Genomic DNA, 25,917 nt, shown 5'->3' with positions numbered 1-25,917 from the left:
GTATATCGTTCCAAACACGACTTAGTTTGGATTGTAAAAAAAATGTTCACTCAGTTCTCATTTTTGTGTGGGGGTGTTACGTCGTATTTGTCCGCCTCCTTTTCTATGTGTAACAACTAAATTCGGATTCCCTAAGTAGCACCTGGCAACCCCTGCTGTCTCACCTCGAGGTGTGATCGTTACGTCATAATTGCATTTGCGAGTTTGCGTTCGTTACTACGTTTCTTTGTTCTTTGAGTTTTGTCAAGTGGCAGTACATGTAAAGATCAGCTTAACGTTTACAGCAACTAGTTAGCGACTGACAGTTATTCGAGCTATTAACGGTGCTGCTGTTTTTTAGTTGAATAAGAGTTAGCCTACTGCGTTAACGTACTGTGTTGTTGAAGTCTGCAGCAAGTTCATCTGTCGTTGCCGTTAGCCTATGTGGCCAAATCAGTGATTATCACAGTTCACGGTAAGCTTAACATCCTACTGCAACCTTTGTGATAGGCTAGGCCAATGTGAATTTTAGTGTCAATGGTTAAGTGTAATAAGTACCTCGTCTTATTTCCCGATGTTTAAATCAAGTACGGGACTCACCTATGATGTGAAATTTATAGCATAATATTTTACTGTTTACTGTTTATATGTTCAGTTTCGATCTACAACGGTAGAATTTTCAATTGTTGGGTTTCTCCCTGTGCTGTTCCGTGCGCCACAAATTAGTCGGTAAGAATTCATTAGGCCTATAATTCATCATCTGTAATTCCGCATTAGGCCTAATTCGTAAGTTTTGTTTGCTAATCGTTGTTTTGCTGTGTTGTCACAGAAACCTTCTTCTTCACTTCACCGTCGCTTGTTCGTTGTCGTAGCTGTCGTTGTCGTCGACAGCTGAATACAATAACCGTCACTCTGTGTGCGTGTTCGTACGTTACATAAAGCGTCAGGTAGGACTTCTTCCCACCTCTCCTGTGGAAGTTGACGATCATGTAACATTAACTGTACGGTTTGCCAAATAGTTTGATTCGTTCTTTCTACTTGTGAATTACCAGTGGGATGATATGGTGTGCTCCTACTGGTAACCACACCTTTACTTGTAAGGTAGGTTTTTACATCATTGGACATAAAGCAGGGGCGTATCCTCAATGGAAGCAAGGGAAGCATTGCTTCCCCTGCCAAAATTGAAAAAAGAGAAGATGATATTTTTAAGTAAAACGATTTCGTAATTTCTTTACCTGAATACGAATTAGAACAGTTTCTCACTCACGCTCCCGTATGATTTCAACTCGGTTTAATTTTTAAAAGTTGGAAGCTTACGGATGCAAAGATTGTATCGCTTCCCTTGCTCTCGTTTTTGCTATAAGGAGAAACAAGCAAGAGAGAAAGGAAAAAAAGCAGCGCAAAGTTTGCGAGATTTATGTTTCTTTTAACAAATCGATGGAAGCAATATTTAAATTGCTTCCAGAGTTGCCAGATTGGACGAATTCCTCGAATTAGGCTTTTTTTTAAATTAACTCTTCAAAATGCATAATCAATATTTCTCAAATATCGTAACCTTACCAGATAAAACCATATTCACCATTGTTCAATACATGTTCTATACTTATTTATACTCGTAATGTGGCCGATTAAAACTCATCCGCTACAGTATTTTTATATTTGCTATTTTTTTGGGATACTTTCAGAATTATTTTTGCTACAGTTTATTAAAATCCGCTACAAGTCATAAAATATATGTAGCCTACATTTCATAATTTTTAATAGAAACAGGTAAATAGGCCTATATCCATTTGGCCTTTTTGTCTAATATTTTCCTTGTTTTGGCCTTTTTTGTATCATTTTGGCTTTAAGGCCTTTTCATAGTCTGGCAATTCTGATCTGTTGGATATTGTGTCATTGAGCTAGGACGCTAGGTAAGGGAACGTTCAAATATCACGTAACGCTTTTTTTCCGAATTTTTGACCCCCCCCTCCCTCATGTAACGCCAACGTAACGCATTTTTCAATCCCCCCCTTCCCCCATGTAACGCTTTTTCACTACGAATTCAGCACAAAAAACTACCATTCCGTACTCGAAAGCGTTACGTAACGTTTTGCTTGAACCCCCTCCCCCCGATGTGACGCTAACGTAACGCTTTGCATAAACCCCCCCCTCCCCCTCGAAGGCGTTACGTAATATTTGAACGTTCCCTAATGAGAAAATCTAAGGCGCTGTTATGGTTATAATATCGGCCTAGTAAGCAAAAGTTTGAGCCAAATGTTGGCTTTACACTGTTATCTTGGCTGGGTAGACTTTGGCATAAGACATGATATGTGAGGTTTAGGCTAGAATTGACTTGACTGAAATGAATTCTGGCTTAAGCTACTTCAGCAGTAGGTAGCTGTAGCTGAGTTTTTGGTGTTCTCTAATTTTAGCAGCATATTTTGCCCGTTTGTGTGTAAGAGCTACCTTTAATAAGTTAATAGCTGTTTATCTGCTAATAATTAAATTACATACAAATATTAATTACCCTAAAAGTGTTTCTAGAAAGCATTATAATCCTTTATTTGAGTGTAATTTTGCAAAAAATTTCCTGGGGTGGCATGCCCCCGGACCCCCTAGGATACACGTGCCTTCGGCACGCTCTAACCCCCCACGAGTTATATTGCTTCCCTTGCTCAACCAACCAGGATACGCCACTGACATAAAGGCCGAACCTCTATCACTATGTACGTATCCAGGAACGCCAAATAGTACAAAAAGTTCTAATAAACACTTTAACACTGTTGATGAGGATTGGTCCTTTGTTTGTTTGTTTGTTTATCTTTATCCTGCATTGCGGGAAAGCGGACTTGAGCGCTATGTATCGGTGTACGCCTTCCGACATACACCTGACCTACGCTGCAGCCGACTGCAATGTCTGTTTCCGGTTGTCTACTCTACTTATGACTTAAATTTGGTACTACCCATTACTCGAAAATCGATCACTAGGTAGAGGCAATTATCGTAAAGTTTCTTGCCCAGAGAAACAACAGCAAGTGCGAGTGGCTGGAGTCGAACATGCAGGCTCTCGACTGCGAGCCCAACGCGCTAACCACTCGGCTACAGCTGCCGGCCGGCCACAGCTGCCTTGCATGCGAAAGCAAATGGATAACGAGAGTACTCGTCAATAACCATTAAAATGTATGGTTTCACACCTTTTACTGGACCCTTGAAATCGATACTTATTCTTTCCCAGGGACTGGTGGCACGTATTAAATGTTGGTTTTTATCCAAGCTGTGATAGCGAGGCTTCACTTCACAACACGAACGACAGCTTGTGCAAACATTTTTCACATCATCTAGAGAAAACGGCAAGTTTTTTGAACGAGTGAATTGCCAAAGACGAGTAACTCCTGGGTGCCCAAGTTGGCGATGAATGTCTTTTAGATTGGGTTGTTGAGAGTAGCTAGCGATCACTTTGGAGCGAGATAGAGTGTCAGGAGCAACGTTATCGACTCCTGGCCGATGCTCTAGTCTACACTGTAGTCGAAGCAACCCAATTCTGCTCTCCAAAGTTGAATTTTGGCATTTTTGACTTTACCTTTGCTAGTTGGGTCAAGCATAAATGAAAGAGCTCGTTGATCAGTAATTAATTTAAACTTTTTACCATGAAGATGGTGACACCAACGTCTAACTGCTTCGATTATAGCTAAAGCCTCTTTTTCTACAACAGGGTACGCTCTTTCGCATTTTGAAAGTGTTTTTGAGAAAAAGGCTACCGGTCTCCTCCCTTGGTTTAAAGTTGCAGCTATTGTATGTTCAGATGCATCACAATCAACCTGAAAGGGCAAGTCATCACGAATAAACGATAGACAAGTATTCATAAGTCCTTGTCTTAATGATTCAAAAGCTTGTAACGCCAGTTGAGACAAGCGGAAGGTGTTTCCAGTAATTGCGAGGTTTAGTGGACGTACCTTTTGTGAGAATTGAGGTATCCAACGAGCGTAGTAAGCGAACATCCCAACGACTCTTTGAAGTTCAGTTTTACACTTTGGAACGGGTAAATCCAGTAGTGGTTGCAATCTTGTGGGATCGGGTTTGATTACTCCATGAGAAACCCTGTAGCCAAGTAGCCTACGTCGACTTCGTATTTGCAAATAAGAGATTTTGAATCGTTAAACGTTAAACCTTCATCAGCAGCTTTCAAGAGAGCTTCGAGCTTATGATCATGATCTTCTTTACTTGTTCCAGCAACTGTGATGTTGTCTAAATATGCATAGCCTATGTCCCTCGGAGTTTATGCTTGCGGATAATAATTCTTTGAAATGCTGATACTCCATTTGTAACTCCGAAAGGGAGTCTACAGTATTGAAACAGTCTACCTGCGGCTTCGAATGCAGTGTATTCTCGATCTTCCATGCACAGGGGAACTTGGTAATAAGCTGACTTTAGATCTAATGTGCTGAATATCTTTCCGTGGGCAATGGCATTCACTTGGTCATCAATTCTTGGTAAAGGAAAGGCGTCAAGAAGTGTAAACTTGTTAATGGTGCGAGAGTAATCTATTACCATCCGCTTTTTATGGCGTCCGTCATCTGCGATTAAAACTTGAGCTCTCCAAGGTGAAGTAGAAGGCTCTATAACCCCATCAGCAAGGAGTTTGTTGATTTCCTGGCGAATAAAATGCTGATCTTCTGGATTAAAACGTTTAGACTTCGTCACGATTGGTCGGACTCCTGGATCCAGATTCTTGAATAGACGAGGTGCTGTGACTTTAGCCGCTGCAACACTACAGTTTGAAGGTGTTATTATGATATCCTCTTTTTTTCCATTGAATTCAAAAATCACCCGTCGATGCAGCGCCATGAAGTCTTGTCCGAGGATGATGTCTGCACAAAGTTCGCGTCCAACTCCCAGTTGTAAATCATATTCGCGATTAAATAAAGTCATTTTAGCAGCAGTCTTTCCGAGACACTCAAAATTTTGAGTTACGCGAGCTAGTGAAACTGAAGAAGTGGGTCCTGATGGAGGATCCAACCCAAGCCATTTCGCAACCTTCCAGTCAACGTGGCTATGAGATGCTCCGGAGTCTAGAAGAGCAGTGATGTGTTTTCCGGCTATTTCCACGGAAACTGAAGAAGACGACAAACAGGATGGCACACCGGCTAAAACCGACAATAAGTAAGAAGAAACTGTTGAAGCGACAATGCCATCTTCAGATCCAGACGATAAGTGCTGATCTCCCAGTATTGAAGCAGATGTAGATTGTGCTTTGATACGATTGTTTTGTCTTTTTTGTGATTTTAAACAGGCTCTTTCGAAATGACCCTTTTTCCACATGCTCGGCAAGAAGTGTCCTGAGCAGGACATTCCATCCTTCCGCCCGGGTGCAGTTTTCCGGAGCAAAAGTAGCATTTCCTTAGTGGGATATTGGCATTTCTTGACGATGCAGCGACGGAAGATTGAAGAGTAGTTGAAAGACATCCGGATTGATTGTGCGCTTGTTCGAGTAATTCAGCCTTAGCTATAGCATCCTCAAGGGTGAGTGATTTTTCTTCTAGTAGTTTCTGCTTGATAGCTGAAGAAGAGATTCCAGTAATAAATGCATCTCGAGTTAATTCCCTTTTGAAATCTCCTGCGCTGACAGCTCGCCACTGGCAATCTCGGGCAAGTGCCTTGAGTGCTCTTGCGTACGATGTGATAGTTTCATCATGCTTCTGTTCCCTGGTGAGTAAAAGGTGACGGGCAAAAGTTTCGTTTTTCTCCTTTAAGTAGGGTTTATCGAGTAGCCTACTTCCTTTGCTGCGTCGAAAGTAGAACAGTCCTCAACAAGGTCGTACACTTCAGGTAACAAATAGCAGTGCAGTAATGCTATTTTATCTACTGCTGAGAAATTCTGAGAGCTTTGGTCGCCTTCAGAGGGTTCACGGCTTGGCACAGAACGCTGAACTGCTTCAAGAAAGGCGTTAAACGTTTTCAGCCAATGTCTGTAGTGCTTAGCAGCAAGTGCGTCACTCGGGTCAAGGTCTAGCACTTTCGGTTTCAACAAACGTTCCATCACCAGACAATAAGTTGATTAAATTGTTTCGATATAAACCAAACTAGAAACATAACTTGGCTCTAATCAACTTAAATTCGTGCTAAACAAACAAAACAAATATAAGGTTAACTAAATATATCTACGGTAGACATAGTTCTGCACAATTCTATTCTCCTCGTTCTGCCAGTACAACTGCAAGATGAATCAGTGGCAAGGCTAGAGTACAGGACTAGAAAGCGTACAATTACCTAGGGCACACATGATTATGTAAGCGAGTAAACAAGGTGAACTACAGGCAAGCAATCATTACAGCAGGCAAAGAAAGCCCTGTGAGCTTCTTGATGTTGATTCTGTGTTTTAGTAATAGATTTTTGATGTGGAGAGACTCTGGGTCTCTAGCTAAAAGTCGATAATTTAGGGTTTCTGTCTAGAGTTATGATTGCCCAAAAATTTAAACAAGTTAAATGTATTTTTTGTTAGTCAAAGTTACAGGCACTTACTCGGGAAACAGAGAAATAGTTATAGCCTACTTATCCTGTCTAACTCTAACCAACTTAGTTCATTGCGACTGTGTCAGAAAAGCGACATTCTCTCGTCGTAATTTTTACCTTTTTGTTCGATAGTCGTTCTGTCTGTTCTGTTTCGTCCCTCTTTAAAAATGAAAGTCCTTTTGCCACCGAAAGGGCATGGCGTTGAAAGCCTCTAGCTTCTTTCTGCTGGAAAGCAGTTTCCAAGATAGCTAATTAGTCGTTTTTTTATTTCAATCATTTTATTTTTTGTCATTTACGCGTCCGGGACCAAAAAGATACTAACTAACTTACAAAAATCGATATAGACCTACCAGCACGTTAAAGAACGGAAAGGTGGCAAAACCTTGAAAGGTTTTGTTCCAGCCAATTGTTCACCAAATCAAACGTCATATAAAAACCGTTATGGTCTACTTAACCTAGCTGGCATCTTACGTCATGGAAATTGCTAGAAAATGTCCAAATATTGCACCATCGGTCGTAAGACTTGATGAAATATTGCATCACTACCTTTGAACATCGGTTTGAATTGCGTGACAATGTCTTTCATTATTGCGTCACAATTACTGTCTATACGTGCATTTGAGATATTGCTATCTATTCTGGTCATTCGTGAAATGGTTGCTTGAGAGTTAGTCGCACATTTAACTGTTGGCTTAGTGCTTGCTAGCTGGACAAAAATTCCGTCTTTTATCTAAGTAATCTGTTCTGTAGTGACAAGTTTTAGTGGTGTACGGCGTTGCATCCAATTTCGACAGCCAGGTGGCTAATTTTACAGAAATACAAATTTGAATAGACGTTTCGAAGGAGTGTTTCTTTTTCGGTCATTACATGCAAATTGCAGACGAACGGATTTGGGAATCTTATGTTACAATTTTCCCACGAAGAGATTATGGTTTACCGCTGTGACCAGTTTTAAAACGTGCCGGAATGGAAAATCATGTAATAGGCTAGGCCTATATATCAGTAGTTAGCACGGCCACAAAACCTAAAAAACAAATAGTAAAAAATAAAACAAAAACAGAGAGAAGCACACAATATTTTTAAGCGACTGATTTGCTGTCTGGGCTACAAGCGCATGCGGTACGGTCAGTGGCGTAGATAGGGAATGTGTCACCCGGGCATTATTGACAACTGATGGTAATTGTATCAGTTTTAGGCTACAAGTAATCCGACTTACAGTATGACTATGAACTTAGCCCGTGAAGTGATTTGTTTTCCACGTCATGCTTCATTGGTTGGCTGTTGGAAAGGTTTATTAGTTTTGGTAAGTTGTTCAGCGGCATTGGAGAAATTTACTCGATGACGTCTGGCAGCCTTGTTTCTGTATTTGATTTGGCGCGAAACAGTCAGAGCCCAACGAGTGAATGACTGAACTGAGTGAACTCATTCCAAGGTTTAGTTTACACTCGCAGGGGTCACCAACTGGCGGTCACGATGTATCGCTGCGGCCCGCGGAAGGTATCAGCGTACAAGTATAACCAAAAATACTTTTCTTGAGGAGTTTAAGAGCAGGAAGGCAAAGAATCCTTTCCGGGAAGCATATTTTCGCTTTGCATAGGATTCCACTGACCGACCAATCAGATTATAGTTCTAGGTGGGGTTGCTTGAAGTTATTCCAATGCGATGTCCAGCCACACTGTCCCAGTGGTTGATTAAAACGTCAGTTTTCAAATTTCGAAATTGTCTGTGAGCACATTATTATTTATTTGCAATCAGACTCAAAGTCCATAGAATTCAAATTGTTAACAGTCATCACACAAAATATCAGACTAACTCAACATCAAGAAGGCTACATCAAACAACGTACAAAATACTGTTGTAGTGAATATATATAAAATGTAGAATTAAAGTAGTAATCAGAAGACATAACATTGCGCAAAAGTGGATTAGTTGATCTTTTGCAACGTTCTACAAATGCATAGCAATTTTTTCTTAATAGAGCATCAATGTTAACACGTCGTTCTGTACCTGATACACTCTAGCACTGTCACATCTCGACAAATTGTGGATAATTCTGTACGAGTCGCTGTAAGCAATTCGTATGCGTTTTAAAGTAGAAGTTTTATAGTTACACCATAGTTGCGAACCATACATTGGCATACAATATGATTGGTACATTACATTTTTAACTTCGGTAGAGCAATTTCCAAACTTGGACCTAAGCTGATTGGCAGCGACATAAAGATATCGCACGTGCCTTTTAATATCTGCGTCATCACTGATGGTATCATCAATCAGTATACCTAAATATTTCACTTGTCCAGTCCTCGAAATTAGCGGCGGCACTCGGCAATTGCCGTGGTAAATGCCGCCGTAAACGTCATAATGGCCATTCTGCTACGGCAATAAAAATGCCGCCGTAAAACGAGCACTTAATTAAGACAAAAATTGTTCAAAATTTCTTCCTGTATTATTTACTCGCAGCGGGAGTTTAATCAGCAGAAACATCGTGCCAAGACCTCACCTCGGACCACTTTACTTGCTGTGAACACTCACGCAGTCTTCAAAAATATTATATTTTATAGCATATTTTTACTAGGTAAAAACTTTGCCGAGGCCAAACGGCCAAAGTTGAAATTGCGTCGGCAATTGCTGTGAACGTTTATTACGACAAAATTGTACCAAAGCATGTAAAACGAGAAGGGAAAAATATACTAGAGTAGTCTATCACGACCGCATCGTTTGATTTGTTGTGATGTAATAATACTAAAAGTAGCGATAAAGCGAGCAACGCAATACGCACGCTGTTACGTTAATTCATGTCAAATAACTCAGGGGGAAAGTAAGTTAATTTTGGGTTGATTCAACGTTCGAGTCAGCACAAATCGATTTAATTTTCCCGGCGGGTTATATTGCGCACCCAGACAGCAAAACCATCATTTCTACATCGATTCAACGTCTACAGATGCAAAATCAATGCAAAAATAACGAATTTTGCTGCCTGGGTAACAACAATGCCCAAGAAGAAATTTACGTTTGTTTTTCGACATCTAGCGACGTTGAACCATCATAAAATAACGTTAATTGCTCAAACAGGTACCGGTAACAAATTAATAGCTCCCTGCGAGAAGATTGGCTCGATTTACGTTTATACTAACATAATTTCGGCACAATTGGGATACTGCGTGCGAGCAACACAAAGTCTGTTGGATAAAGAACTAGTCAGAATCGGAATCATCAAATGCTATATCGGAGGATGAGGTTGTCGCGTCGTCACTGGAATAATTGAAGACGCAAAACTGCCCGTTCGTGAACGCGCGATGCCATATGATCGGAAGCATTATTAAAAACCATTTATCCAATTTTGTTCTACTTTTTTAACTTGACCCCGTAGCTTTTCTAATTCCGATTTGTTTCCGTCATAAAATTCTTTATAAATATTGCAAAATACCACGCTAACTTTTCCTTCTGTTTCCTTTGTTTGATAACCTATAGCAGGTAAATTCCACTTTTTAACTGTATCCTTCACCATGATTTATATTCGCAACGACACCGGTAAACAATAAGCATTCTATGAAAGAATAACTTTTTCGTAACAATTAAGCCAGTATTTACAACGTTGCAAACTTTTTACAGTTCACAAGAGCATTGTCAGCGCATAAAATAGCTTTCGTGATGTTCTCCGCTACCGCCGTATGAAACACGAAGAATAAGCGCATAAAATTTCGTTTGTTTAAACTTTAAAGCATACGGCAATTGCCGCCGCAATCCAAGGTTTGCTGATTTGGCGGCGGCAATGTTTTTGCCGTCGTAGATGGAAGCTAATTTCGAGGGCTGCTTGTCCAACAAATTTAATTTGTGTATTGTACAGCCGCATGCATGGAGAAGTCAAAACTTTAAATTTGCGACATTGATGGACCAATTCAACAGTTTTGTTACAGTTGAAAATAATGTCATGTCTAGAAGCATAGGATTCACACACATTAATGAGTTTTTGGGTACCTTTAGCACTTGAACTAAATACACACAAGAGTTGCTTATTTTAAGTTTGCAAATGTCATGTAAACACTAGTGTGCGTTTCACCGTTATTGTGTTTCACGACCAGTGTTCTTTTTATGCAAGTTTTTGTTGGCAAAATAGGTCGGTGTGCCAACTCAATTTATAATAAATTGGTAAAATATCATGTATAAATTTATAGACTTTTTCTGGTTGTATTATGAAAATATTTACCTTAGTAGCCTCCTCCAAAATGTTTAAGAAATACGAATTTTTTAAGAAATACGGAACGCTTCATGATTTTGCGTGTCATCCTTGCGCAGGGACCAAGCTAATCTTCTCTGTATCGTTCCAATTTTAGTATATGTACTGCCGAAGCAAGTACTGCAAAATGTTTTTAATTAGAGATGTACCGATATCAATATTTTGGCCAATACCGATCCCGATACCGATATCACTTTTTTAGGCCGATACCGATATTTTGGCCAATACTTTGGTGTGACAAAAAGAAGCAATTTTGGTATTTGCAAGGAAATATATCAAATGCTAAGTTCTACCTTATTTGCATAAAACTATTAAAAAAAACTTTGAATTGGCATAATTTATTAAACATTCAAGAATCCAATCTCAATCGCATTGTTGTGTCATAATAGTAGGTTTTAGTAATGAAAGGCCACCGTAATTGGGGTATAAGGGAAGAAACATTACATCATAATTAGGGTTTCTGAAAAATTAATAAATTGTTTACGCAAACTCTCCAAATAGGCTATCATAGAAGAGAAAAAGAAAAAAGAATTTGTCATGACCGGTCAAATAGTGTTTCAGATTAAAAGACCGGAGCCGGTCAAATAGCCACTACCAAAAAATTATTAAGGCCCCTATTGAACAAAAATGGAAGACGTCGTACTCAACTTTTACCTTTGTTTGGGTTCATCAGTGGTGCACATCCATGTGTATTAAGCAGAAATTGAACTTCCAATTTTAATTGGAATTGTGAAAGTTGGAAGTATTGAGCATATGATTGATTGATATGGTTTTGCAGTGGGATTTGCTTACACATTTGCAATCACTTGAGCATAAAATTATTTCAATGCTGTCCCAACACAATTGTTATCCTTTTTATTTTTATGCAAATTTTTTTATAGCTGGCAAGTGGCAAGGTTCCGACTAACTGTCTGGCTTCTAAAGCTATTCAAAGTTTTTAGTCTCAAATTAAGTATGGTTGATATGCGTATTTGTGACCAACCATACATCGACGTAATTGCACCCACTTCATGAATTTGTAAATATTTTACAATTGAAAATTATTTGACTGAAAAAAATTTAACAGTTTATTTATCAATAATGTTATCACAACTTGTCTAAATTTTATTTGTTTACACCAAGTATGTGACTTGTTTTTTGGTTTTCAAATCACATTTTTCGAAAAACTTTGTTTTTTATAACAAAAAACTATAAAAAATGACATCCCGACTTTCAAGTGGCATAAAAATAAATATATCAACGAGAAGTGCTTATATCAGGGTCCATGTGTTGTTGCTGTCATTGCATTATTTATCGCACATTTTTTACAGATTGTTTTATAAGACAGATCGTGCAGAATTATTCCACCAATCACAGTGGTCTTTGGAAGTATTTTAGAATGAAAATAGCAATGAAAAAATGTGCTATTCTAATTTTAATACACACAGCAATACCACCAAGTTATTACATGCTTAAAAGCATGAAAATATCTTAATAAAAAAAGAGTAACTGTTTAAGGTAACAAATACGATTTTCAGAAGTCCTTGAAAAAATGTTTGCAAATGCAGATGGACTATAATACACTCATACCAATAATTAGATTTAATAAGCAAGACTGTATGTTGTGAAGAAGGGAGCTTTCTTCCTCGGAATGGCCCGTTTCGGTGAGTCCGATTCGGTGAGTCTGATCCCTTAACGGGATTTTTTCAATTTTTTTTAAAAATTATCAGGTACTGTAGCCTAATTATCATTGCCGTTTTAGGGTTAGGGGTTAGAGGTTAGGAACTCACCGAATCGGACTCACCGAATAGTAGCAGACCCTTTCTTCCTGGCTATTAGCACAAGGATGATCACTCACTAGTACAATGAGCAGTTGTGGTTCGTTAACTAGTAAGGTCCATAACAGTGTAGCTTCTACGCTAGCCATTTAAACCATCCAATGAACTACAAGCCTCATGGGTAAAACACGATGTCTATCCCAGGCCTTAAAAGTCGTGTTTTTTCCGGCAGCCATCGTGGCCTACCGAGAGCTCCTTCTCGGCGGCCAAATCTGCTTGCTTGGAGGCTAAAATACAATAACGATAGCACAAGTAAATAGCATTAAACTTGCAACAATGTTAAAATGATCACTTAGCGTTGTTGCAGTCTGGGCGACGTCCTGCAATAGAATCGTTGTACCACGCATTAAATGATTATCGGGATTGTAATCCGGTATTGCGGGACCATCTAACGACCCTAAATTGTTCTAACTGCTCGCAGCTCAGTAAATTGTTTCAACTGCATACCGCCTTTCATAAAACCTGACCATTTATTCCGTTATGATGTCACCATTGAGGGTGTGAAGTCACTAACCCACAGCGTTCTCAACTATGAAGACACGTGTTTTACCCACGGATGTCAACTAACCTGGTTCTCCTTTTTAACAACGATTCAATATCCGACAACATTGAATCAATATAAAAACGACAATATTGCCAGCCGATGTGAATTAGCACTCCGGATTAACACTTCATTAAAATAAAGATCGGGAATTGCAAACAAGACTTACAGCGCTGGTGATCGCAGCTGGATATATTCTATACAACAGTAGTGGCTATGATGCGCTGACCTAATTCTGCATCACTCTTTGATACTACATATTTTCGACATTTAATCCATGATCATTCTATTGCGAAATTAAATAATTGGCTAGAAGAAACCGCCGGCCAAACTTGGCCGACGAAGGAGGTAGCACAGGCGGTCATTCAAGCACTACTTAGCAGTCGGCTGCTTTAAGGCTTGCTATCCATATCAATTCTTGCTACAATTTGCTGTCAAGAAAATGGCTCTATGTTATTACTTCATTTTAATATCAGTCTAATTGTTTTTTCCACAGAACTATTTGCAGTAGGCTATTTAAGAAATAAGCTAATTTTTTTCATAATGCCATCTCAATACAAATCTTGTCATAAGTACTTCCTTCAAACTATGATGAATCAAGGACTTGTTAGTGAATTGGAATGTGAAAATATTTGTCAAAAGTTCTGTGATATTACTGATGAACAATTTTCTGGAACTTTGCAAGAATTTTTAGAAATTATCAACACACAGATAAGGCCATTTCACTTTGAAATCAAGTCAAGCAAGAGAGAAGATAATGGTGAACTGGTTTATGTCCTTGTTAGCCTTGTCGAAAATGACTTAAACCGTCTAATTGTTGGGGGAGATTTCTCTCGACAAGAAATTGACTTTTTTAAAAAGATTATTGAATTAATCATTTTATGTGATGACTTAAAAGACATTTGCAGAGCTTCATCTACAGATATTTTAAATTTAGCTGACACTATATCACCAAAATTGTCTAAAATTGATGCTAAGAAGTTGCTTGACCGATTTATCAACGAACAATGGTTTTATGATAATAATGGTATGATCACAATGACCCCGAGATCTATATTAGAACTAGAAGAATTTTTTTCAAAATCATATGAAGATTTTATGAAGACATGCAAGATGTGTGACAGAGCTGTGTTTCATGGACAAGGCTGTGAAAACTGTCCTGCTCGATTGCATAACTTCTGTGCAACGCGATATTTTTTGAATACGAATAAATGTATAAACTGTGGTCATCTGTGGCCAAATTTGTACCAAAATTTGCATACTGGTGAATCACCTATGGCTGTTGGTGATAATTCTGAACCTGAGCCTGTCAATAAACGTCGTAGAAAGTCTAAAGTACCTTAAGGTGGACAGTTTTTCAATATACAAAAATTGAAACCACGCTTAGAGCTATACAACATGTGTTTTTGAAACTGGAGCCAATTTATGCTACCGTTTTATTGATTTATAACGCTTTGAATATGTGGGACATAGGTGATTTAGCATAGCAGGGACATAGCAACTTGTTGGATATGAAGATTTGTATGCATAGGCGCCTAACTATTTTTTTGAACGTGGGGGCGAAAGCGTGTTTCATCAGCAGCAACGTAAATTCAGCAAAATGTCACGCAGATAGATGACGTAATTTTTCGTCACACTAGGATTGCTTTTATTGCCACACTCGGAGTTATCGCTATGTTCGACCTACCGTTAATTATTATAAACAAAACTCGACCAAAACACATGCTATGCGTCTGCGTTGGCTAGCGGTTGATAGACTGCGACTCTTTAAGCTAAGCACCACACAAAGTTTAGCAACGAATTAGATTTATTAGCATGAAACAAGAGACGAAAAAGTTTACTAAAAGGTAAATGGAATAAAAATATTAACTTGATCATAGGCTTGAAAATATACCTGTTGAAAGTAAAATCATTCATGTTTACATCAATTCAACAGCACGTCACCTTGAATAAATTTAAAAGTTGCTGACATCCGTAAACAGCTCTTGAAAAATAGTTAAGGAGAGACGTTTAATTCGCTATAAAACGCTCGTTTTCGTGTTGCAGATAAAACAAAAGATGCGCATATTCCCGCCTTTGATCGGGTTTCTATGGCAACGGCCGTGTGTGCGCCATGCAGTTTGCACGATTCCGTTGCTGCGTTGCTTATGCCGCGTGTGCGCAATGCAGTTTGTACCAGCCCTTGTTACGTTGGTTAGTGGTTACCTCGGGCCGAGATTTCAAGTTCATTTTCACAGCAAGCGACTCACTGCTGTGACAATTCTCTGCAGAGGTTTCGACTTTCGAAAGCGACATTGAGTCTGTTTGCAAGCGCATTTAGCTAAACGCACGCTGCGTCAACGTAGCAAATTATGTTGCTTTTGGGTGCATTCAACATCTGATCACATTGAATCGACGCAAAATGGTAGATTTTTGCTATGTCTCAGGCAGCAAAATCAGTCATTTTTACATTGATTCAACGTCTGCAGACGTTAAATCAATGTAAAAATGACAGATTTTTTTGGCTGGGGTGGGATTGTAGCATCGCTACTCGTTCTAGTGATTATTTATCGCAAAGCTGTTGCGGTTTGCATTTAAAAATGTTTTTCTGCTGCCGATCGCTAGTTTATCTATTGTTTTATGTATCAATGCAGCATAAAAAGTTGCTCCCACGCAGAAATATGCGTGGGAGCCTGGCCCCCACGGCTTAGGCGCCTATGTTTGTATGTATTACATGCTAATTTACAAAATTCTTCTACCATGTTTATGTTTAAATATGAAAAAAGTTTCTCTTGATGATTTCATGTTTGTCTTCACATTTGTATACAAATGTTTGGCATTTGTTTCGTAAATTTTTTAATATTTTTTGAGTATATATGATGTAAATTTCTAATAAGATAGACAAGCGCTAAGAAAATTGATCAAGTGGATGTGTCCAATTGTCTATCTCTGTTGTACAGTATATATTTGCTTATTTGAAATTTAATACTCTAAATTCCATGCTCTTTTTGTGTGTATACTACTACAGTTGATAAATTTTATTTTTCTTTCCTAATGTGCACAGATTGGTCATAAAAAAGTAAAATTGTAAATATAGTTACTGTGAATTGCCACCTAATATGCAATTTGGAGGCACTCCTAAGCAGGCTAATGTTCGAAGGAACAGAAGATATCTATTGAACAGTGATCATGGGTATAATGACAATATATAATTATATATAATAGATTATCACTTTCATTTTTTCTTCACAATTCACATTGTGATACAAATTGTGGAATATCACCACTGCATGAAGTCATGTCAAAGCATTTTTTGCAGATTTTTAGATACTTTAACAGTTCTGCTGCTGGAAACGAGTTAGCTCGTGCAATTGTGATGTAATTTAACGTCACATGACGTCACAATGCCGCAAAAATCATAATGTGTTGCCAGTCTGGGGGCCTGACAGGTTGCTTCAATTTTCAACCAAAAAAAACGATTTTTAACCCATTTCCCCGCCAAATTCTTAAAATTAAATAAAAGTCAAAACACCAATCAGTGTGAACAAAGCTTGGAATTCAGCAATAACTTCGAGGTCTAGAGATTCTTAGACTGGAATCATGTTGCTAGGCAACTAGTATATTGATCAATGCACATAGGTCATGTAAAAGAGCTTAGTTTTTATGCAGCAAGGTAATTGAAATATTCTATTATTTTTTAAGGTTTAGACTAATATACCTATTCATTTAGAGTCACTAGACTAGACTGCTTACTGGTACTAGCTAGAAGTCCTGTACGGTAGGCTATCTAACCCTAGTCGCTAAAAAAATCCAAGCAAGCATTTTCTTATGAATATAGGCCATGACTAATTGACTATGCTATGATGTCAACAAAACTTATGAATGTAATGTAAAGGCAAACCAAGCGTGGTAGCCTATAGGTTTCATCGAAAGGAAATATGTTTGCAATCGCCTAGTTGGTTAAGTTAAACTTCGGTACCGTACAGTAGCCTAGCTATCGGCCAGCAAAAATTGTCATTTTTACATCGTTTCAACGTCGCCAGACGTTGAAATCGTGTAAAAAAGGAACTTTTGCTGACCAGGTATAGGTTGCAACTGAGAAATATTTACAAAAGCCATTCGATTTGTTCAAAGAACCGAATTAGCCTAACAGTTCGTATTTACATTGATTCAATGTTTGAATACGTTGAATCACTCGGCCTATTATTTTTCTTTACATTGATTTCACGTCTGAACAGGTTGATTCAATGCAAAAAAACTGTTTTGCTGACTGGCGCGCTTGTAAATGCAATGGTCATTTCGACGATCAATTGCAACACCGATTTGCTCCAAAATTTCAAAGTGCGTTTCAACAGTTTGGCAACCCATTTTTTCATTACCATGGCAACAAGAGAAAAAGGAGAACTCCTCTCACTTTTTCAAAACGCTGGCAGCTAAAGTGTTAACCTATTGTACCGGTAATTCAGATTTTAGTTTGGAGACTATGCTTTTGTGACTACTTTTGATGTTTTGATTGCATTTAATTGTTTCATATCAATACTAGTCAATTTATGTTGATTTTAATGCTGCAAAGTTCAAAGTAACAACATTTTTTTCTGGTAAGTTATGGTTATATTTTCTCAAATGATACAGGACAGAATCATATCCACATGGACTAATGATGTACAGAAACCCTCCAGCAATGAACATCACATTACAAGAGTTTGAGACATTTGCATATGAGCGTGTTAAAGGTTAGAAATTTCATGTCATTTTTGGTTATGGTTTGATAAGCAATGGTGTTGATTGATTATGATTTACTGTATTCTTACGTTTATTTTTCTGCAGTACTGCATTATTTGGACTCATTGGCTGTGTCTGCTGTAAAGAATAGCCACGCTTACAATGAAAAGTTAAAAGAATACTTGCATAAGAACTATCCTGGTTTTCTCTTAACTGTGAGTAAATCATAAATCATATCACAATAACATCACAAATCATGTATCTACCCTTTGTTGCACTAATTGTGAAAACATGGTACTGTATTTGTTAATATCATAGTCTATTTATTTTTGATATGTTTTCTAATCATATTCATAAATGACTCTCTAGCAGTCTCTCTTTTGGGTTGGGTATTGGGTAAACACCGTCAACTTGGCGTGGAAGAAGGATATAACGTCACCCGCAGAGCCTTAAACGAAGTTCTAGGAATGTAACTTCAAGCTTTATCTTCAATGGAAGCTTTTTGAAAACAAAGTTAAAACTATCTTAAAATAATACATAGAGATACGGCCTACTAAAAGTAGAGCTTGGCAATGAAGACTTGTTTCCACAACTCAATGTTCAAATCAATTCATTAAAATCTCCAGATAATATATTACCAATATCTTTAATAACCAAATATTACTAACTAATACTAATAAGGTATTTCCTGTAAATATCTCATGAAATCGAATCGTGGTGTCACTGACATAATAACAGAATGTCATTACTGTAGTGTATCTATAAACACTAAACAGATCATCAGTAAATAATAGTCATTGTTGCTGGTAAGATTTTCCTCAGGTTTCAATGCATTTTTTATTGAAGTTTGTAATTCCTTGTCGATGAATTTTTCAAGTTTGAACCTGCAATAATAATATTTATTGGCATTATTTTGAATTGTCCAGCTAAATTATAATCACCGGTCAATACAAAACTTGCATTTTTGATTTTGAAAAAAGATAGCTTTTGAAAATAATAATATAACAATATGCTTACTAAGACACGGCACTGTCTACACTCAACAGACTGATCCTGACAGGGAAGTGAGACCCTCTGAATTGGAATGGAGAAGAAAAGATCACATTTCCCACTTTATTCTCAGACTTGCCTACTGCAGATCGTAAGAATGCTTCATACATTTGTACAGATTAGTCTTCTTTCACGTTTTTTGGTGTGTACCTACGTACCTTTAAGTCCAAGTTTAGCTCTGATTATTCGATACCCCAGATCTTTGAACACCTCGTATAATTGTCTGAAATTTCCGTTTAACCCCCTCCCCACCTTGAAAGTTACTCTTCGAATATTTATGCTGTCATAATTGTCAAACATCATTTTTGTTTTTGGAATTTCTTTTATATAGTGAAGACCTTCGAAGATGGTTCCTCGATAAAGAACTGGATCTGTTCAAATTTCGCTTTCTTCAAGAAGGGATTCACAGCATTCAAGATTTTCTTCAACAGAACAATCTGACATACAACCCCGTATGTATGATACGCAATAAAACCTCTGTATATAGGAGTCTAAATTCCTTAATATTTTGATAGGTTCAATTAAAATATGAAGTATTAACTTCTTCTTAAATGCAAACTTACATAATACAGATCCGTAATTGGGCCTCTCTCGCACCAGCTTGCTGGGCGTGCAGTTGTTCTCTTGCGTTATATTGCTTTTTTCATTATTTTTACAGTTTCTGTTTACAAGCTAGCCATGCAATATGCATTCATTGTATACAGATATTATTTAGCTGACCTGTTAAAGAATACAATTTAACTGAATACTTTTATGGAGGAGGTCGTGATGCAGATTTGCGATTAATATCAACAAATGGTAAATTTGAGCAACGTTTGCAGCATTAGCAGTTTTCTCAAATATTTGGCCGTTTTTTGTGTAATAGTCCACTGTGTGTTCTCTGGCATTTTGTTTTCAATGCAGACTTACAGTAGTTTCTTTCAATAGCTAGCCAGATTCTAGCCGAAAACGTTTCCTAATTTGTTTCTTTTGTAATGTTAAATGCCGTGTCGTTGCTTAGTTTCGTCTGTTGATAGTTAAAGGTATTACTCCTTCATCCAAATTGTTTTATAAATGTTACTTTATTGGACACTGACATTTTGTAATACTAAACTATCAAACTACTATCGCTGTAGTGAATTTAAAGAAGCATTGTAATTCGTGTGAAACAGAATCTTTTTTTTTATAATGCACTCTTATTTTTTTGCTCGAAAGATTTCCGACGACGAAAAGGAACGATTTAGTCAAAGCCTGAGCAAAGTCACAGCCGAAATAACAGAAGCGAGCGTTGAAAAAACGACTTTTTATCGCGTTCCTTTCACCGAAGTTTTGAATTTGGTCAGCAACAGGCGCGTTTTCCTTTATGAGGTAAGAACTTTTTTTGTGTTTTTGAGATTGATTAAGCTTTGGTAGAGAGTTCGCTTTGTCGAACCATATACAGACAAAACAAAGTAATTTTAACGGGTTCATCATAATGTATTACCGAAATAAAAATCTGTATTATTGTATATAACATAATTACAATAAACTCTAATGTTTTCGAAAATGTTAGAGTTTATTTTACTTACGTTTTACGAAAAACATTAGAGTTTATTTTAAGTACAATATATTTTTTTGTGTAATACATTGTGTTAAACTCGTTAAAGTTACTTTGTTTTGTCTGTCTATGGTTTTTGAGATTATTTGTAAAAAAGGAACTCGCCAAGCAAACAATTTGCGTTATTTACTGAAGAAAATAAACAGTTTTGCATCATTCAGTTTGGTCAATAACCACTGCTTAGGCATATCGTATTTGGCAATAACTCTTCCTTTTTTCAGGGCGATTGTTTTGTGCCCCAGAAGGAATTCCTTTCAATCATAAGTACCCGTTTCCGTGAAGATTTATCGAAAGCTTTAGTGGTAGGATCCTCTTAAAATTTTCTAAGACAATAATTGTAACAACAAATCACTTAACAATTTATCACAATTTCTATTATAGATTGGTTAGCGGATATGTTTCCATTATTGGTTACTGTTGGAAGCACCTTGATAGATTTATTATAAAATTTCCTATCTTCATAAGTCACCACCTTTGATTTTCAGTGCTTAGGGTTAGAGATAACCTCTTCAGTTTCATGTCATTTCCGTGTCATTTTCCTCTTCGTGTCATTTCCGTGATTTGTTTTCCAACAGGTTTCACTAAAAACCAAAAAGTTTCAAGCAATAGATTGAGTTTCGCCTTTAGCAGCATGATTATTGCTTACTTCACATATGTAGATACAAACGACCTGTATTAGCCTGATGCTGCGTGTTCGTTTTGGTAGTAGCAGTTTGCACTAGCTTTCGGAACATAGTTTCCTAGTCATGTGCTATGACGAATACCATTGGCGACTGACGAAGACCATTCGTCATAGCACTTGACTAGGAAACTGTGTTCCGAAAGCTGATGCAAACCGCTACTCACAGCGAACTCACAGCATGAGGCTAATACAGGTCGTTTGTATCTACATTTGTGAAGTTAAAATTTCATGATTCATCAACTATTTGAATGCCTTTCAAGCTTCCCATTGATTTCGGAATCTTTTCTCAGTTGACATCCCGATCACTCCCCCAGCTGGAGGAGGATGACAGAATCCTTCCCATCCTGCGTTCCTTTAATCAAAACGCGGTGTCCTCTGCCTACGACCCGAAAAGGAACGAAGGAAAAGTGTCTATCAAAGACTTAGATGAGGTTCAAATTATTTTTCCATAGATTTTTTATGTGTAAAAAGTACCTTCGCTGCATGTCAACTTTTTGTTATTAAAAACATTACACGTTTTTTTATATTTATTTTTTATTTCAGTTATCCCAAATTTCTTACCCTCTTTGCATGCGACAAGTGCATAGGGCTTTGAAAGAAACTCACCATATGAGGCATTGGGGAAGAATGCAATACGGGCTGTTCCTGAAAGGTATAGGAGTCACTTTGGAGGATTCCTTGAAATTTTGGAGACAAGAATTTAGCAAAGGAATAGGCGAAGAAAAGGTGAGCAATTTATTTAAAGACTAATCTCTAGCTACTTGTTTCAGTAGGCCTAGCTAGAGATTTGTGCTGAACATTTTGATTTGACGTTTTTAAAACTTATACTTCACCACTAAAATGGTTTTGGGCTAACTTTTGAAATGCGGCCTAAAGTTGATGATATTAATTGTCTTCACTTTACATTTAGGTGTGTCAAAAAAAAATTTATGTACCATTATCAGTAGCGTAAAAAGTCGACTTTAGAGATATTTGACGCTATCTGTACTTTGTATATATTTTTATTACGAAACTTTTTTTTGTCTGTGTCAGTTTGAAAAAGAGCATGCGTATAACATCCGCCACAACTATGGAAAGGAGGGTAAAAGGACAAACTACACTCCTTACAGCTGCATGAAAATAATCACCAGTAACCCACCATCCGCCCAAGACCACCATGGTATGTGCAAACGCTGCTTTTATTTAATGTTTTTAAATTTTAGTTCACGCAAATGGAAGCATATTTCCATAACAGGGGCCCATTTTACTGCACACACGCACAGCACAAATTTTGGAAACAATTTTTTGCAGCGGTCTTCAAGCCAATTTCAAACATACAGTACTTGATGGTTGCTTTCTCGTGTTTATTAAATAAAAATTTTGAATTTTCTAAAAATAAAGTTGCTTTCGAGTTGCTGTTAAATTGATACAAATAAACAAAATCAAGGAATTCTCGCTGTAAAAAGTTCCAGCATTAACACCAAAGTGGTCATTGGAGATCAGTGCCAAGTCCGTCATTTTTACGTAGATTGAACGTCTGCAGACGTTGAATCAATGTAAAAATGACCGATTTTGCAGTCTGGGTTGTCCTTGTTTATAAACAAGGATTCCAGTCAGCAAACCAGTCCTTTTTGACATTAATTCAACGCCTGCAGACGTTAAAATCGTTTCCAACCGACGAGAGCTGAACTATTTTTGTGATATCCATACAGGTTGTCCATTCAAACACACCTCCCCAGACCTACTGAAACAGAAACTGCGAGGTTACAAAACTCCGAACGACGCCATTGAAGAAATCATTGAGTTGGTGAGAAGGCAGCATTTCCAGATCGCTTGCCAGAAGTATTTCGAAGCTACTCACAAAGTAAGGAATTTAATGGTATTGATTTGTTGCCTCTCTACAAGAGCTAAGATATTTCAGCGCCAGTTCTCTCATTCAGTTTTGTATCATATCGTTTACGATGTCACCACATTACGGTATAACCCGACTTATCCTGATTACGTTATGCAAGAAAGAACTCAATCAGTGCCATTTTAAAAGTCTTTGCTATAGCCCAACCTTAAATCGAACCCAAATCTACAAAGTAAGGGTTAGGGTTGGGTTATCAAATATGGATATATCACTTTTTCTCGAATCTTACTAGAAACGGCTTTGTTTTAACAATGTTTGTCCGCCCCATTAGCTCCAGTGGTTATGCGCTCGACTCAAGATCACACGGTGCTGGTTTGACTCTTGTGGTGTGCGCTTGAGGACAGCTCTCCATTTAGTGGCACCAAATGGATGGAATAATTCTCCAGCAAAAACACTTCAACAATCGGAAAATTTCACTTTGCCAATGTCGGTAACTGGCCCTGCGTCAAAAGCCTCTACAAGTATGCGAAACTACCAGGAATAACCTATCAAGGCTTTGTCAGTCCGACGATAAAGATTCAAAACCAAACCAATGTTACATTAGAGACAACTTTCGTTATACTGTATAATCACTGTATTTGTAAAAAGCATCCAATATGTTCGGAAAATTAGTCTGAATTGGATCCAAACTGTGCCCATAAATCTGTCTCAATAGCCTGGTCTTGCAATCCTGGTTTCACCCATACTACTTCTTATTTGCAATTAAGGTCACCCTTGGCGAATCAGGGAGCACTTTTTGGAATCCACGTCGCTGGGAATCAGCGCTATGCTCAGGACCTTCTAAGTTTAGTAACCTAGCAAGTACTTGCATGACATTAGGTTTAACAATCGATCAAATGAACGGTGGACAAAACCATATGCTTGTTCTCACAACCGGAAAAGCACTGATTGAATGTGCAAACCAAACTGGCTTGATCACTCCTCCTATTTGCCAACTTTTTCGCTTTCCGGCTCAAGTAATCTGATTGCTTTTGACTTTAACTGACTCAAACCAGTTCATAAAAGCTAGTGAGCTAGTAACACCACTGCACAACTAGTGGCATAATATTGTCTTTATAATTTTAGGTGGAAGATTCATCATTTCAGGTCATACATCCCAACCATTATTTCGATGAAAGCCAACGGATATTGAAAGGTACATTTAGTTTTTTAGTGTCAGTAAACTAATATCAAGTTTTGAGTGTTAACATGGAAGTCATAGATCAAGGGTTTTCAGTTTCACTCACATATAAATTTAACCCCATGGAGTTTGTTTTGCTTGTCAAAGAAGTTAATTTAATCGAGAAAACAAGACAGACAGTATGACATGAAACATTGAAACGAGTGAAATTACCTTTATCAAGTCGGCAAACAGTAATAGATAGAAAAAATTCAATTTATCGATAGTAAAAAGATGGAGAAATTCTGTCCTAGATTTAAAAAAGATGATGGAGATGTGTTAGCGACTAATCCAAATGTGAATTCAAACTCAATTAAAAAGTTTTTAGTTTTTGCGAGTGTGCGCAATATACCGCTGTTCACAGTTTCTGTTAGTTTTGTTTCGGATTTCCACCAATACACAGCGTTTACTGTCGTTTTTTCCCATCACAGGTGAAAAGCCATCACGGAAGAATGCTGGCAAAGAAAACAGACAAGAAACTGGCTTCACACCCAATTGGTCAGTCACAACTCCACACAAAGAGACACCAGTACAGGCAAAGAAAGCCAAGAGCGAGTGGGAAGATTCCGCAATAGAGCAAATGATGATGGAGTACTCAGAAGGACAAGAATAAGATGTTTCCCTCTAGCAGAGACATTTCTGATGGAATATATTCGCCAGTGGGCGGCATTGGTTGTTGGATGACATTCAGAATCAGTCAAAAACACGAAAGTTGACAGCAGTTTCACACATGTTTGATAAACCTCGTTTCACTGCTGCTGGATAATCAGCTTTTGAGAAAGGTTTTGACAAATTTAGCAAACTATTTTCGCATCCGAACAGCGAACAGCGCATCCGAACATCCGCATAGCGAACAATTTAGCAAACGGTTTTAGGTTGAAGAACGATATTGCACTTAGTGTGTAACAGTGATTTTTAACAGTAAAGAATTTCAAAATTTGTTTGTGACGCAAAACCAGTGGTTGTGAAACATCATCAAAACTCTGGATTCGTCATCCAGCGATTTTACTTGAACCAATGGCAAATTGTTCCACCGAGAATTCGGAAACTTTCCATGTGGGGCGCTTGATTATCGGCCGGTCGCGCGGCCAGTGTTCTATATTATCAGATATGAAGACTTTTTTCAAAGATACGAGCACTTTCAAATGAAATATCCTCATTTTCACCTTCTAAATAAGTGAGACTGCTGATGTTTCTAAAATTTTCTTCGCTTATCAGCCCCCAATGACTGACAAATGAGTTTTGTTGGTGTGATTTCTAACATGCTTTGAACGTAATTTGTCCTTGTAGAAAGTCTCGTCGCATTATTCCAATGTCTTGGGTTGAAACAGTTTGCATTGAACCTAACTAAAATTCAAGTGCTCAATCCGTGTTATCCTGTGTGGTAAAACTTAACATGACCCTTGACCAAGGCCTACTAAAGTATAATCCCATTTGCATACCAGGAATTTTGATACATCGTATATTTCGTACGCTTTTTTGTTATTGAAATTAAACGTTCGCATAACACGGACTAGATTGTGGGTTAAGGTTAGTTGCTTGGTTTGATTTAAAATGTCAATTTATGAATTACTTCGTCAATCACCTTTTTCTAGCGATGATAAAATTACCACATAGATCTGCCAGATTTTATGTTACGCGGGTTTTGCATTTTTTTTTTATTCCCCAATCAACTAGTTGACTGATTGCCGACCTTCTCCACTGTTGGTGCTATCGATGCTCGAAGGCCATTGTTAAAATGTCTGTTGATTGTCCAGTATTTTTAGTTTGAAGTTAATAAAACTTAGTG

The 25,917-nt window shown here is 37.8% G+C and overlaps 2 protein-coding genes and 1 non-coding gene across 4 annotated transcripts; 2 read left to right on the top strand and 1 right to left on the bottom strand.

Annotated features, from left to right (window-relative positions):
• Positions 1-878: 878 nt before the first annotated feature.
• Positions 879-25,917, top strand: LOC145788238 (DNA primase large subunit-like). 2 transcript variants are annotated; one of them, XM_082600012.1, is made up of 13 exons: positions 879-926; positions 17,681-17,781; positions 17,876-17,985; positions 18,817-18,911; positions 19,152-19,272; positions 20,015-20,167; positions 20,618-20,698; positions 21,369-21,509; positions 21,622-21,804; positions 22,111-22,237; positions 22,770-22,921; positions 24,035-24,104; positions 24,560-25,917. In XM_082600012.1, exons 2-13 carry the CDS (start codon positions 17,706-17,708, stop codon positions 24,739-24,741), a joined length of 1,491 nt encoding a protein of 496 aa, XP_082456138.1. In that variant the 5' UTR covers positions 879-926; positions 17,681-17,705; the 3' UTR covers positions 24,742-25,917. The 2 variants fall into 2 exon arrangements, with proteins under 2 accessions (XP_082456138.1, XP_082456137.1); XM_082600011.1 differs by lacking the exon at positions 879-926 and adding an exon at positions 15,303-16,241.
• LOC145765769 (U6 spliceosomal RNA) lies at positions 10,726-10,832 on the bottom strand. Its single transcript, XR_014288643.1, has one exon. It is a non-coding gene; the product is annotated as a U6 spliceosomal RNA (small nuclear RNA).
• On the top strand, positions 13,577-15,134 carry LOC145765219 (non-structural maintenance of chromosomes element 1 homolog). Its single transcript, XM_082577003.1, has one exon. It carries the CDS (start codon positions 13,613-13,615, stop codon positions 14,411-14,413), a length of 801 nt encoding a protein of 266 aa, XP_082433129.1. The 5' UTR covers positions 13,577-13,612; the 3' UTR covers positions 14,414-15,134.

This window comes from Aplidium turbinatum, chromosome 2 (genome assembly GCF_918807975.1).
Source record: "Aplidium turbinatum chromosome 2, kaAplTurb1.1, whole genome shotgun sequence".
Taxonomy (NCBI): domain Eukaryota; kingdom Metazoa; phylum Chordata; class Ascidiacea; order Aplousobranchia; family Polyclinidae; genus Aplidium; species Aplidium turbinatum.
The sequence above is the reverse complement of the archived record's forward strand: the minus strand, read 5'-3'. Positions and strand labels throughout refer to the sequence as shown.